We start from the raw sequence: 13,153 nt of genomic DNA, 5'->3' as shown, positions 1-13,153 counted from the left end.
CCCCGGCAGTGTGCATGACGCCTACATTCTGGCACAGTCGTTCATCCCCGCAATGTTCGATGGATGCCCCCCCCGGCTGAGGGGCTGGTTGCTGGGCGACAAGGGCTATCCGTTGAGGTCATGGCTGCTGACGCCAATACGGAGGCCTCACACCAACGCGGAGAGCCTATACAACGAGGCACATGCAGCAACCAGGCGTGTGGTGGAGCGGTGCTTCGGGCTGCTGAAGATGCACTTCAGATGCCTGGACCGATCAGGAGGGGCCCTGCAGTACCAACCCAACAGGGTCGGTTGCATGGTTGTGGTCTGCTGTGCGCTGCACAACATTGCCATGCAGAGGGGAGATGACCTGGTGGAGGAGTCGGAGGGAGGACCCGACGGCACCGGAGCCAACGCAAACGAGGGGGATGGGGAAGACGAGGACGCGGAGGACGAGGATGATGGGGCGCATCAGGGTGGGGAGAGGGGCGCAGGACGCAGACACTGCCCGGCTGCTCGTTACGCCCAGGAGGCTGCGCGACGGCACCGCCGCGGACAGCGGCCATGCGAAGCATTGGTGGCCGCACTGTTCACGCACTGTGGGGGTGGGATTCGCTGAACACTGGCACTTGCACCATCACTCCTGTACACGGGCACCACACAGCGCCCACCACCTCCCCCCCGCCCCCGCAACCCCGCACCGCGTTCACGGCAGCAATTCCACATCACCTTACACTGCGGCACTACGGGATTGCACAACATTGATGATTGGGTAAGCGGGTGTGATCAGTGCCATGTTGAATGATGACAGCCCGCTCTGCGATGAGCTGTGTGCTCAGATTCGCCAGCCGAGGTCTGACTCATGGCTATAGCTGAACCATGCACTCCGGTGGTCACAGCCTTCGTGACGGATATTTCACCACATGCCCGTGGGGTGGCTGGCGTCGGTGTACCGAGGACAACGGTGCCCGATTATGGGAGGCGGGGGGGGGGGGGGGGGGGGGGGGGGGGGGTCAGCACATCCGGAACAGACCTTGAACGGCTCGTATACCACTACGCCAATCGGGCACCCTCACGAGCCCCCTGGCACCAGACACAGCACACAGTCTTATAAGTCAGATTTAACAGTGCGTTTATTCGTGTGGTAAGCATAGGTGCCCTACCCACTACAACTAGACTGTGCCCTGCACCCGTGCCAACTTCTTACGTGCCTAACGACTTTGCCTTACAGGCTCTACCACTACGTCTAGGTGTGTTCCCAGATGGTACAGCAGGAGTGGAGGTGGACTGCTGTGAATCACGCCCTTCGACATGGCTCCCCGTCGGCACACGTTTCCTGGGGCGGCCCGGCTTCGATGGGCCAGGCTGCTCTGCGGGCGTGCTGGATGGCGTGGTGCCACCCTGACCTGCCCGCTCCCCACCAGATGCGCCAGGGACGGAACGGGGGGAGGCAGAGTGTACCGGGACATCCCTTGGTGGAGCTACCGGGACGGGCCCCAGAACCTCCTCCTCCCTCGGGGAGCCCCGTGGGCCTCACTGTGGGACGGAGATCCGCTCGGAGACATGTCCCGTCACACCCCCGACACCTGGCGCTGCCAGTCCTGGAGGCCTGCAGCGGTATCGACCACGGTCTGAATGTTCGCCGAGACGTGGCCCAGGGAGTGCCACATTCCTGCCAAGGTCTGTGTGATCTCGACCTGTGACGGCGCGACGCCATCCATCACGTGCGCCAGGCAGTCAATGCTCTCCGCGACCGACTGCTGGGACTGAGCCATCGCTTGCTGGGACTGGGCCATGGCATGGTGAGACTCAGCCAGGGCCCGGAGAGCGGCGGCAATGTCGTGTTGGCTCTGTGAGATGGCTGCCTGTGAGAGGGCAGCCCGCTCCTGGGCCATGGATGACGCGTGCACGTGAAGCCCAACGCCTTGCAGAACCTGACCCATGGCCGAAACCCCTTCACCCATTGCCTCCACCGCGTTAACTCCCGTTTCTCTCCCCAGATGCTGTCAGACCTACTGAGATTGTCCAGTAACTTCTGTTTTTGTCTGCTCGGGCAGACTGGTTTGTGGACCTTGGAAGGAAGGTAGAAGTGGCTGTTTGGAGTTGGAGGACAATGAGGCTGGGAAGAAAAGATCTCCAGAGGAGATGAGGAGCGAAATTCTCCATCCCGCCCCGCCACATTTCTGCCCCGACCCGCCGGCGGGATGCTCTGTTACACCGGCCGGTCAATGGGGTTTCCCATTGTGGGGCAGCCCCACGCCGTTGGGAAACCCCCGGGCGCCGGCAAAACGGAGACTCCCGCCGGCGGAGAATGACGCCCGAGGTTAGTGACAGACTTGGAGACAATGATTTGATGTTCAGTGCTAGAGGCATGGTCTGAGGGAGGAGGAAGAAAATGCTGGGAGAGTTGGAAATCTGCCTCTGCAAGGTAGAGGATGGTGTGCCAGAAAAAAATCAGCACCCTCGTCATCTGGTTTAATAATAAGTTTTGCATTTGGCCTGAGAAAATGGATTGCTGCAATTTCAGAGGGAAAGTGGGGAACAGTTCTCAATAAATTGATCTTGAGAAGGTAGGAGGCCAGAAAGAAGGGGTCCAGGTTGAGAGCGCACACTGGAAAGGGGTAAAAGATTCAGCTATGCAGGAAAAGCCTCCTGCCCAAACAGGTGGGAGTGGAGGCAAGTACAACAGAAGATCGCAGCCTCCTAAAGCGAATGTTTGCCAATTAGCCTAATCATTTTCTGAACAAAATAAGTTAATCAGTATGAAATTGTTAGGCTCGCATTCAACTCTAAGAAATGAATAAAAAAATCAGTGGTTCTCAGGAGTATAAAATATTCAAGTAAAACTTTCCATCAACATTTTCAATCTGTGGAACATAAACCTGCTGATATTTAAGAAATTTATAAACCATTGAAATTTAAATATAAACAAAAACCTGTGTACCTGGAATCTCAGGAACTATTAGATACACATTGCAGTCAAAATAAAGAAAAAAAGAGCAGTAGGTTGCCTGTCAGTAGCAGTACTATTACACCCTCAAATTCTAAGCACTCACTTGAGGAAACACAGATTGGTGTGGAATGAACTACATAAACCCACAGTTTGTAGAGGAGGGAGTGGAATACAGTCAACTGTGGGGATACAAGTTCATACCCAAGGAGAGGTTATACCTGCAATTCATCCCCGATTACAATCGTACTTCTTCCTGGTTCTTGTCTCAGTTTATAAGGCGATGTTCAGTGTCACAATGTGGTGGAGTGCAAGTATGAAGCAGTCATCGCTACTAAAAATTGTTCTACTATTTCTAAGGAGCAGTAACAAGATGGAAAATGAGCAAATATAAGGTTACAACATGACAAGGGTGGATGTTTCACCTGATACTAAAATGTGCTGTTCACAGGAAAGCACTTTCACAAAGTCCAATGGGTATTGTGCTTCATATACATTAAATTGAAAGAACAGGAGTTTGGGAGTGTTACAAGGCAGTAAGAAATCAAAGAAGAGTACAGAAGATGATGGCAATTCACCCCGGATCTTCCAGAATCTGAAAACCTGGATTTACAATTTGGGTTTGGAATAGTTATCACTGATCTCCATCCAAACTGTGCAAAGTCTTCTCTGTTGAAATACTGAGAAACCTGCTGTGCAATTCCAAAATGTTGTTTTTATGATGGATTTAAACAGCTGCAATGTGACTCTCATTCTTTTATCACTATCAGAATTCCTGGATTGTGTTACAGCCTTGTGTTGCTCTCCCAGGCACTTGTAACTATATAACATACAACAAATCTCATACAACAGTATCGAGAGTAGGTAAACACAAGCAGCACCCCGTCCCCGATGTGCTTACACCTTCACCGGGACTCGTCAGGCAACTATCCACGGCATCATACGCATAGATGATATCCTCCAGCCGGCTGATATACAGCCAAGTCAATAAAACGCCCAAAAACTGAAAGACAGAGGACAAATGAACAAGAAATGAAAGACAACATAACACTGCAGGGCTAGACAGTCACTATATTAATTTCTACAGTCATATTCATCATATTATCCCAGGAAAACTTATGGATTTTGGAACAGCCAACAACAATAACAATGCACCAGCAAAGTAACTAAAGAGTAATAAGAAAGGAGAAGTTAGAGTACGAGTGAAAGCTAGCCAGAAATATAAAAACAGATGAGAGATTTTGGGACAATTTCTCACGGCAGCACGTTCTAGAGCAAGCCAGGGAGCAGACTATTCTCGATCTGATAATGTGCAAGTAGGCTGTATTAAATAATGACCTCATAGGTCATTAAATTTAGGAGGCTTTAGGTAGCAGTGATCATAGCATTATTGAATTACTCATTCAGATTCAGAAGAGAAGAGTAGGATTAAGACTTGTAGAGTCTTGTAAGAGTAGGACTAAGACTTAGGGCGGCATGGTGGCACAGCAATTAGCACTGCTGCCACACAGCACCAGGGACCCGGGTTCAAGTCCAGCCTTGGGTGACTGTCCGTGTGGAGTTTGCACTTTCTCCCTGTGCCCAGTGGATTTCTTCCGGGTGCTCTGGTTTCCTCTCTCAGTCCAAAGATATGCAGGTTAGGTGGGGTTACGGGGATAGGGAAGGGCAGTGGGCTTGGGTAGGGTGTTCTATCAAGAGGGTCGGTGCAGACCTGATGGGCTAAAAGTACTGTAGGAATTTTATGGTTCTTTGGTTGTGTTTTAAACTTAAATTAGGACAACTTCAAGGGTATGAAGATGGAGCTGGCTAAAATGACCTTAGAAAATAAGTTAAGGTGTACGTTGAAAGAAATTCAATGGCAGATATTTAGAAGGATAATTATGGCAAGTTTCAGGAACCTTGGATAACAAGAGATATTGTGAGTCGAGTCCAAAAGAAAAAGGAAGCACTTGTAAGGGCTAGAAGGCTGGAAACAGACAAAGCCCGTGAGAAATAGAAGGAAAGTCGGAAGGAATTTAAGCAAAGTGTCAGAGGGCTAAAAGGGGTCATGAAAAGTCATTGGCTAGGATTAAGGAAACTCCCAAGCCTTTTTACATGTACATAAAGGCAAGAGGGTAGCCAGGAAACAGGTTAGCCCACTCCCTTAAGTGAATCTATGCGTGGAAGCAGAGGAATGGGCGTGGTACTGAATGAGTACTCTGCATCAGTATTCACCAAAGCGAAGGACTTGGTGGATGATGCGTCTGGGGAACGATGTGTAGATAGAGGAGGCAAGTTTTTTTTTTAATATACAGAGGGTAGTGGGTGCCTGGAACTCGCTGCTGGAGGAGGTGGTGGAAGCAGGTAAGATAATAACGTTTAAGGGCATCTTGACAAATAAATGAATAGGATGGGAATAGAGGAATACAGACTCCTGAAGTGTAGAAGGTTTTAGGTTCAATGGGCAACATGGTCAGCGCAGGGTTGGAGGGCCGAAGGGTCTGTTCCTGTGCTGTATGGTTCTTTGTTCTACTGGGAAAGTAGTGATCCAGTTCCGCCAGACACGGAGGACCACTTATGAGCAGCCGCCTACTGGCTCACCAGCTGAGAAAGCAGGCAGCCACGAGGGAGATAGCACAGATGAGAGATTGGAGCGACAGGCTAGTCACAGTGCCAAATAAGATCAACGAGGTCTTCGCAACTTTCTACCGAGGACTGTAAACCTCCGAGCCCCCAGAGAGTGACTTGAAGCTGAAACAGTTCCTTGATGGGCTGGGCATGCAACTTGTGGGGGTGGAAAAGAAACAGGGGCTGGAATCACCGCTACGACTGGCGGAGGTCATGGAGAGCATCAACTCCATGCAGTGGAGAAAGGCATCAGGTCCAGACGGATTCCCTATAAAAGGTTTGCGGCAGAACTGGCCTCACACCTGTGGGAGATGTTCAATGATTCGCTGTTGAGAGGGGCCCTGCCATCCACGCTGGCACAGGCCTCAATATGCCCCCTCAAAAAAACAAAGACTCGACGGAGCGCAGGTCTTACAGACTCATTTCACTCTTGCACACTGGCACCAAAGCGCAGGTGAGGCGACTGGAGAGTTGCGTGACAGAGGTAGTCGCAGGCCGGATTTGTTAAGGGCAGACAGCCAACGGCGAACACCAGACGCCTACTGAACGTGATTATGACCCCGCCTGGGGAGACACCAGAAGTGACCATCTCCTAGGCGTAGAGAAGGCCTTCAACAGTGCCGAATGGAGGCATCTCATAGAGGTGCTGGAACGGTTTGGTTTTGGGCCAGGGTTCACTTCATAGGTGAAACTACTGTCCAGCACTCCCATGGCAAGTGTACGGACAAATGCCACCAGCTCTGAATACATCCGGCTGCACAGAGACTCGAGGCATAGATGCCAATTGTTCCCGTTGCTATTTGTTCAGGCAATTGAGCTACTGGCTATAACACTCAAATCCTTGAAAGGGTGGAAAGGCATCAAACGGGAAACAGACACACAGTGTCTCAATCTGTGCGGATGACTTACTCCTCTATGTCTCAAACCCCCTCGCCAACATGGGAGGAATAATGAAATTCTGAAGAGAGTTCGGAGGCTTCTCAGGTTACAAACCTAACCTGAGCAATGGCAAAATCTTCCCTATGAACCTCCAGGGGAAGAATCAGAGCTGGTGATGTTGCCGTTCAAACTGGCCAAAATCAAGTTCCGATACCCTGGGATCCAGATAGCCCACACTGGACATGGATCCATAAGTGGAACCTGCCGAGCCCAGTGGAAGAGGTAAAGAGAGACTGATGGAGGTGGGATTCACTCCCACTCTTCCTGGAGGGAAAAGTGCAGACAATAAAAATGAACATGCTGCCAAGATTCCTCTTCCTGGTCAGAACCTTCCCGACCTTCATCCCCAAGGTGTCCTTCACCAAAGTAAATAAATTAATTTTAACATTTGTGTGAGCACAGGATCTGTAAAAGTGTCTTGCAATGAATGGGGACTGTGGGTGGCGGGGGGAACGCCTCCTTCAAAACGTGGAGACAGGATGAAGGGATACTGACAGTAAGGGACCTGTGCGTAGATGGCGGAGTGGCGAACCTGGAGCAACTAACAGAAAAGCTCCAACTCCCGCATGGGATCAAGCTTCGATACCTGCGGGAAGAGACGGAGCTGGGGGGGGGGGGGGGGGTTCCTTCCACAAGTCTGGAAACGCATGCTGTTAGGTAATTTGGACATTCTGAATTCTCCCTCCATGTACCCGAACAGGCGCCGGAATGTGGTGACTAGGGGCTTTCCCCAGTAACTTCATTGCAGTGTTGTGACAATAAAGATTATTAATTAAAAAAGAGGGGAGGGAGAAGGGGAAGCAACACCTAGAGTACAGGGGAAGCTAGTACAGAGGGAGCAAAGGGTACTGAGGGAGGGAAAAAACCCATTGATGCTACCAAGGCACCCAATAGGTTATGCATTTGTTGCCCCAAACACACAGTAGTATGTTTTAATAACATGGAGTGGCATGCATATGGTGATAGTACCGACCATTTGGAGTTTACTGTTAGTATGCCTTGTGTTTCTGTATGTTTCCTATGTTTTCTTATCCTTTCTTTTTTGTTCTAAATACAAATGAAAATCAATAAAATTACTTTAAAAAATGTTAAAAAAGTTAAATAAATTTCAACATCAAAAAAATTGTCTTCTAGATTTTCTTCCAAAATAAGAGCAGAAATTTAACTATAACTGAAACAAAGTAATTTGCTAGTTTAGTGACCCCTACGAAACCCAAACTTCACTATCTACTGCACTGAAATCAGTTAATTCAGTATTCTGGAGCAGTGTTTTCCAAACGTATTTTCCCGGGACATTCTTCGGCCAGCTGGCCTACCTTTGTGACCGCACCTTTAATGTGAGTGGGGAGCCTGCTCCAGATCTCACTCTAATCAGGTTCACAGGAGAGGGCAATGTGCATATCAGTTGCAGATTAAGGAGGTTCTTTTGTATCGTCATTGGGGGCCATTCTCCGATATTGAGGCCAAGTGTTCGCGCCGTCGTGATCGCCGTCGCGTTTCTCGACGGCGCAAACAGGGCCCGGACACGACCTATTCTGGCCCCCATAGGGGGCCAGCACGACGCAGGAGCGGTTCATGCCGCTCCAGGGTCTTGCGCCGCGCCAACCTGCGCATGCGCAGTTGGGGCAGCCCAATCCTGTGCATGCGCAGTTGGGCCGCGCCATCCTGTGCATGCGTGGGGAACGTCTTACGCACGTCGGCCCCTCACCAACATGGAGCCGGTGTTCTGGGACCGCGCGGGAAGGAGGTAGGCCCGGGTGTGGGGGGAGAGGCCGGCGGGCCAGTCCCCATCGGAGGCCACCCCGATGAAGGAGCCCCGCTCTCCCCCCCACAGGCTGCCCCTCCCCCCCAGCGTTTCCGCAGAGTTCCTGCCGGCAGCGACCAGGGGTGGACGGCACCGACGGGAACCTTTCGTGTTGTAGCGACCGCTTGGCCCATCTGGCCGGAGAATCACCACTCGCCGGTTCTCCGAGCGGCCCGGTGCGAATCGCGCGCCACTGGTTTCCGGGGGGGGCGGGGGGGAGAATCGCGTGCGGCGGTCAGGGCGGCGTGGCGCGATTCGTGCGGGGTTCTCCCACCCGGCGTGTGTGTGTTGGGGGGGGGGGGGGGGGGGGAGGAGAGGGAGAATAGCGCCCATTATCTTTGTGAGAATGGAAAATCCAATCCTGCACGTGTAGGTCATCGTGAAGGGCAATAGCAACACAATGCTTCTATTACTCTTAGCACTGGATACTCCAGAGAGATGCTACTTGAGAATGCTGACAGCCTTGTGGACAGGAAGCAGAGAGTGGGAATAAACAGGTCCTTTTCAGAGTGGCAGGCAGTTACTAGTGGGGTAACAGCAGGGTTCAGTGCTGGGACCCCAGCTGTTCACAATATACATCAATGATTTTGACGAAGGAATTGCATGCAATATCTTCAAATTTGCAGATGACACTAAGCTGGGTGGTAGTGTGTGCTATGAGGATATGTATATCTATGAGTATACTATGTATATGTGAACAAATACAATATAATGTAGGTAAATGTGAGGTTATCCACTTTGGTGGCAAAAACAGGAAGGCAGGTTATCTGAATGGTGTCAGTTTAGGAAAAGGGGAAGTGCAACGAGACCTGGGTGTCATGGTGGAACAGTCACTGAAGGTTGACATGCAGGTCAGCAGGCGATGAGGGAAGCTAATGGCATGCTGCCCTTCATAGCGAGAGGATTTGAGTATAGGAGTAGGGATGTCTTGCTGCAGTTATACAGGGCCTTGGTGAGGCCACGCCTTGAGTATTTTGTGTGCAGTTTTGGTCTCCTAGCTTGAGGAAGGACATTCTTGCTATTAAGGGTGTCCAGCGAAGGTTCACCAAACTAATTCCCGGGATGGCAGGACTGACGTATGAAGAAAGACTGGATCGACTGGGCTTGCACTCACAGGAGTTTAGAAGAACGGGGGATCTCATAGAAACATATAAAATCGTGATGGGACTGGACAAGTGAGATGCAGGAAGAATGGTCCTGATGTTGGGGACGTCCATAACGAGGGGTCACAGCCTAAGAATAAGGGGTAAGCCGTTCAGGACTGAGATGAGGAAGAACTTCTTCTCTCAGAGAGTTGCGAGCTTGTAGAATTCTCTCCCACAGAAAGCTGTTGGTGCCAGTTCATTGGCTATATTCAAGAGGGACCTGGACGTGGACCTTAGGCTGAAGGGATCAAGGGGTATGGAGAGAAAGCAGGAGTGGGATACTGAATTTGCATGATCAGCCAGATCATACTCAATGGTGGAGCAGGTTTGAATGACCGACTCCTGCACCTATTTTCTATGTTTTGGAGTATTTTTAATGCACTGTCGCAGGTCAGGTACAGCAGCTTAGTCTTTTCATTTGGAATCAGCTGGAAATTAATCACTGACTCTGCAATGTCAACCTCAAAAATGAATTTTTCACCCACCAATTATCTTTCAAAATATGAAACCTCTCAATTGCCAGTACTTCCCTGCATTATCACACATGGGAGTTTCATCCGTATTTGCACTGGCCAAATTGACAAAACCATACCTCAAGAAATCATCTTTATACTGTTTTGTTCCCGAGTTAAGTTTAATCTTTGTAGGCTGTTCACTGGAGACCCTGGAGCTCTGTACAGAGCTAACACTAGCATTGCTCTGTCCTGCCATAGATTCTCCTGTGCAGTTCTCTCCCGCAGATTCAGATGAGAGATCCTTGCCAGTAGGTACATGGGGCGAAATTCTCCGGAAACGGTGCGATGTCCGCCGACTGGCGCCCAAAACGGCGCAAATCAGTCGGGCATCTTTGGGGGCCGAGCCCCAACCTTAAGGGGCTAGGTCGGCGCCGGACGAATTTCCGCCCCGCCAGCTGGCGGAAAAGGCCTTTGGTGCCCCGCCAGCTGGCGCGGAAATGACATCTCCGGGTGGCGCATGCGCGGGAGCGTCAGCGGCCGCTGACGGCATTCCCGCGCATGCGCAGTGGAGGGAGTCTCTTCTGCCTCCGCCATGGTGGAGACCGTGGCGGAGGCGGAAGGGAAAGAGTGCCCCCACGGCACAGGCCCGCCCGCGTATCGGTGGGCCCCGATCGCGGGCCAGGCCACCGTGGGGGCACCCCCACGGGGCCAGATCGCCCTCCCAAGGCCCCGGAGCCCGCCCGCGCCGCCTTGTCCCGCCGGTAAGGTAGGTGGTTTAATCTACGCCGGCGGGACAGGCGTTTTAGCGGCGGGACTTCGGCCCATTCGGGCCGGAGAATCGCGCGGGGGGGGGGCGCCAACCGGCGCGGCGCAATTCCCGCCCCTGCCAAATCTCCGGTGCTGGAGACTTCGGCAACCGGCGGGGGCGGGAATCACGCCAGCCCCCGGCGATTCTCCGACTCGGCGGGGGGAGTCGGAGAATCTCGCCCATGGTCTATTTGTGTCTCTGGCTGTCACACCCTTCTTTTTTAAAAAAAATACATTTCATTCAAATTTTTTTTGGCCAAACAAAACAATACAAAGGTTTTCCTTTTTACAACAATAAAACAGTATAAATAACAGTGGCTGTTTTTAACAAATAAATAAATAATATATATATAAACTAAATGGCAACTGCCATATCAAAAATAATAACTCTCCAAAAATAAAATCAAACAATCCAATATACATAGCCTGATACAAATATCTATACAAAAACACCCCTGAGGACCCGCCCGGGCTCCCCCCGGGTTGCTGCTGTTACCTTCCCATTTCCTTTATCGTTCTGCGAGGTAGTCAATGAACGGTTGCCACCGCCTGGTGAACCCTTGAGCCGAACCCCTTAGTGCGAACTTTATCCGTTCTAGTTTTATAAACCCTGTCATGTCGTTTATCCAGGTCTCCACGCCCGGGGGTTTGGCTTCTTTCCACATAAGCAATATCCTTCGGCGGGCTACTAGGGACGCAAAGGCCAAGACATCAGCCTCTTTCGCCTCCTGCACTCCCGGCTCTTCTGCAACCCCGAATATAGCTAACCCCCAGCCTGGCTCGACCCGGACCCCCACCACCTTTGAAAGCACCTTTGCCACCACCACCCAGAACCCCTGCAGTGCCGGACATGACCAAAACATGTGGGTGTGGTTTTCTGGGCTTCTCATCTCCCACACCTATCCTCTACCCCGAAAAATTTACTGAGCCTTGCTCCGGTCATATGCGCCCTGTGTAAAACCTTGAATTGTATCAGGCTTAGCCTGGCGCACGAGGACGACGAGTTTACCCTACGTAGGGCATCAGCCCACAGCCCCTCCTCAATCTCTTCCCCCAGCTCTTCTTCCCATTTCCCCTTCAGCTCATCCACCATGATCTCCCCCTCGTCCCTCATTTCCCTGTATATATCCGACCCCCTACCATCCCCCACCCATGTCCCTGAGATCACTCTATCTTGAATCTCCTGCATCGGGAGCTGCGGGAATTCCTTCACCTGCTGCCTCGCAAAAGCCCTCAGTTGCATGTATCGAAATTCATTCCCTTGGGGCAACCCATATTTTTCCGTCAGCGCTCCCAGACTCGCAAATGTCCCGTCTACGAACAGATCTCTCAGTTGCACAACCCCAGCTCTCTGCCATGCTCCAAATCCCCCATTCATTCTCCCCGGGACAAACCTATGGTTATTTCTTATCGGGGACCGCACCGAGGCTCCCGTCCTTCCCCTATGTCGTCTCCACTGCCCCCAAATTTTTAGTGTTGCCACCACCACTGGACTTGTGGTGTATTTCTTTGGGGAGAACGGCAACGTCGCCGCCACCATTGCTTGTAGGCTGGTTCCTTTGCAGGATGCCATCTCCAATCTCTTCCACGCCGCTCCCTCCCCTTCTCCCATCCACTTACACACCATTGAGATATTGGCGGCCCAGTAGTATTCACTTAGGCTCGGTAGTGCCAGCCCCCCCCCCTATCCCTGCTACGCTGCAAGAACCCCCTCCTCACTCTCGGGGTCTTCCCGGCTCACACAAAACTCATGACACTTTTCTCAATTCTCTTGAAAAAAGCCTTCGTGACCATCACCGGAAGGCACTGAAACACAAAAAGGAATCTCGGGAGGACTACCATTTTGACCGCCTGCACCCTACCCACTAGTGACAGGGGCACCATGTCCCATCTCTTAAAATCCTCCTCCATCTGTTCCACCAATCTTGTTAAATTAAGCCTATGTAAGGTTCCCCAACTCCTGGCTATCTGAATCCCTAAGTACCGGAAATCTCTTGTCACCTTCCTCAGCGGTAAGTCATCTATTCCCCTGCTCTGCTCCCCCGGATGCACCACAAACAACTCACTCTTCCCCTATTCAATTAGTACCCCGAAAATTCCCCAAACTCCCCAAGTGTCTGCATTATCTCAGGCATCCCCTCCACTGGGTCCGCAACATACAGCAATAAATCATCTGCATACAAAGATACCCGGTGTTCTTCTCCTCCCCTGAGTACTCCCCTCCACTTCCTGGAGCCCCTCAGTGCTATGGCCAGGGGCTCAATCGCCAATGCAAACAGTAACGGAGACAGGGGACACCCCTGCCTCGTCCCGCTATGAAGACGGAAGTAGTCAGACCTCTGTCTGTTCGTGACCACGCTCGCCACCGGGGCCCTATACAGCAGCTGTACCCATCCGATATACCCTTCTCCAAAACCAAATCTCCTCAGCACCTCCCACAGATAATCCCACTCCACTCTGTCGAATG

At 51.5% G+C, this 13,153-nt stretch overlaps 1 protein-coding gene across 2 annotated transcripts in view; it reads right to left on the bottom strand.

Annotated features, from left to right (window-relative positions):
* Window positions 1-1,096: 1,096 nt before the first annotated feature.
* The window catches only part of tspan15 (tetraspanin 15), a 240,636-nt gene continuing 228,579 nt past the window's right edge, over window positions 1,097-13,153 (bottom strand). For both annotated transcript variants that reach the window (XM_072478768.1, XM_072478769.1), the window contains one exon: window positions 1,097-3,932. In XM_072478768.1, the coding sequence (XP_072334869.1) occupies window positions 3,771-3,932 (162 nt within the window). In that variant the 3' untranslated portion in view covers window positions 1,097-3,770. The remainder of the gene's footprint in view (window positions 3,933-13,153) is intronic.

This window comes from Scyliorhinus torazame, chromosome 16, assembly GCF_047496885.1.
Source record: "Scyliorhinus torazame isolate Kashiwa2021f chromosome 16, sScyTor2.1, whole genome shotgun sequence".
Classification (NCBI taxonomy): domain Eukaryota; kingdom Metazoa; phylum Chordata; class Chondrichthyes; order Carcharhiniformes; family Scyliorhinidae; genus Scyliorhinus; species Scyliorhinus torazame.
The sequence above is the reverse complement of the archived record's forward strand: the minus strand, read 5'-3'. Positions and strand labels throughout refer to the sequence as shown.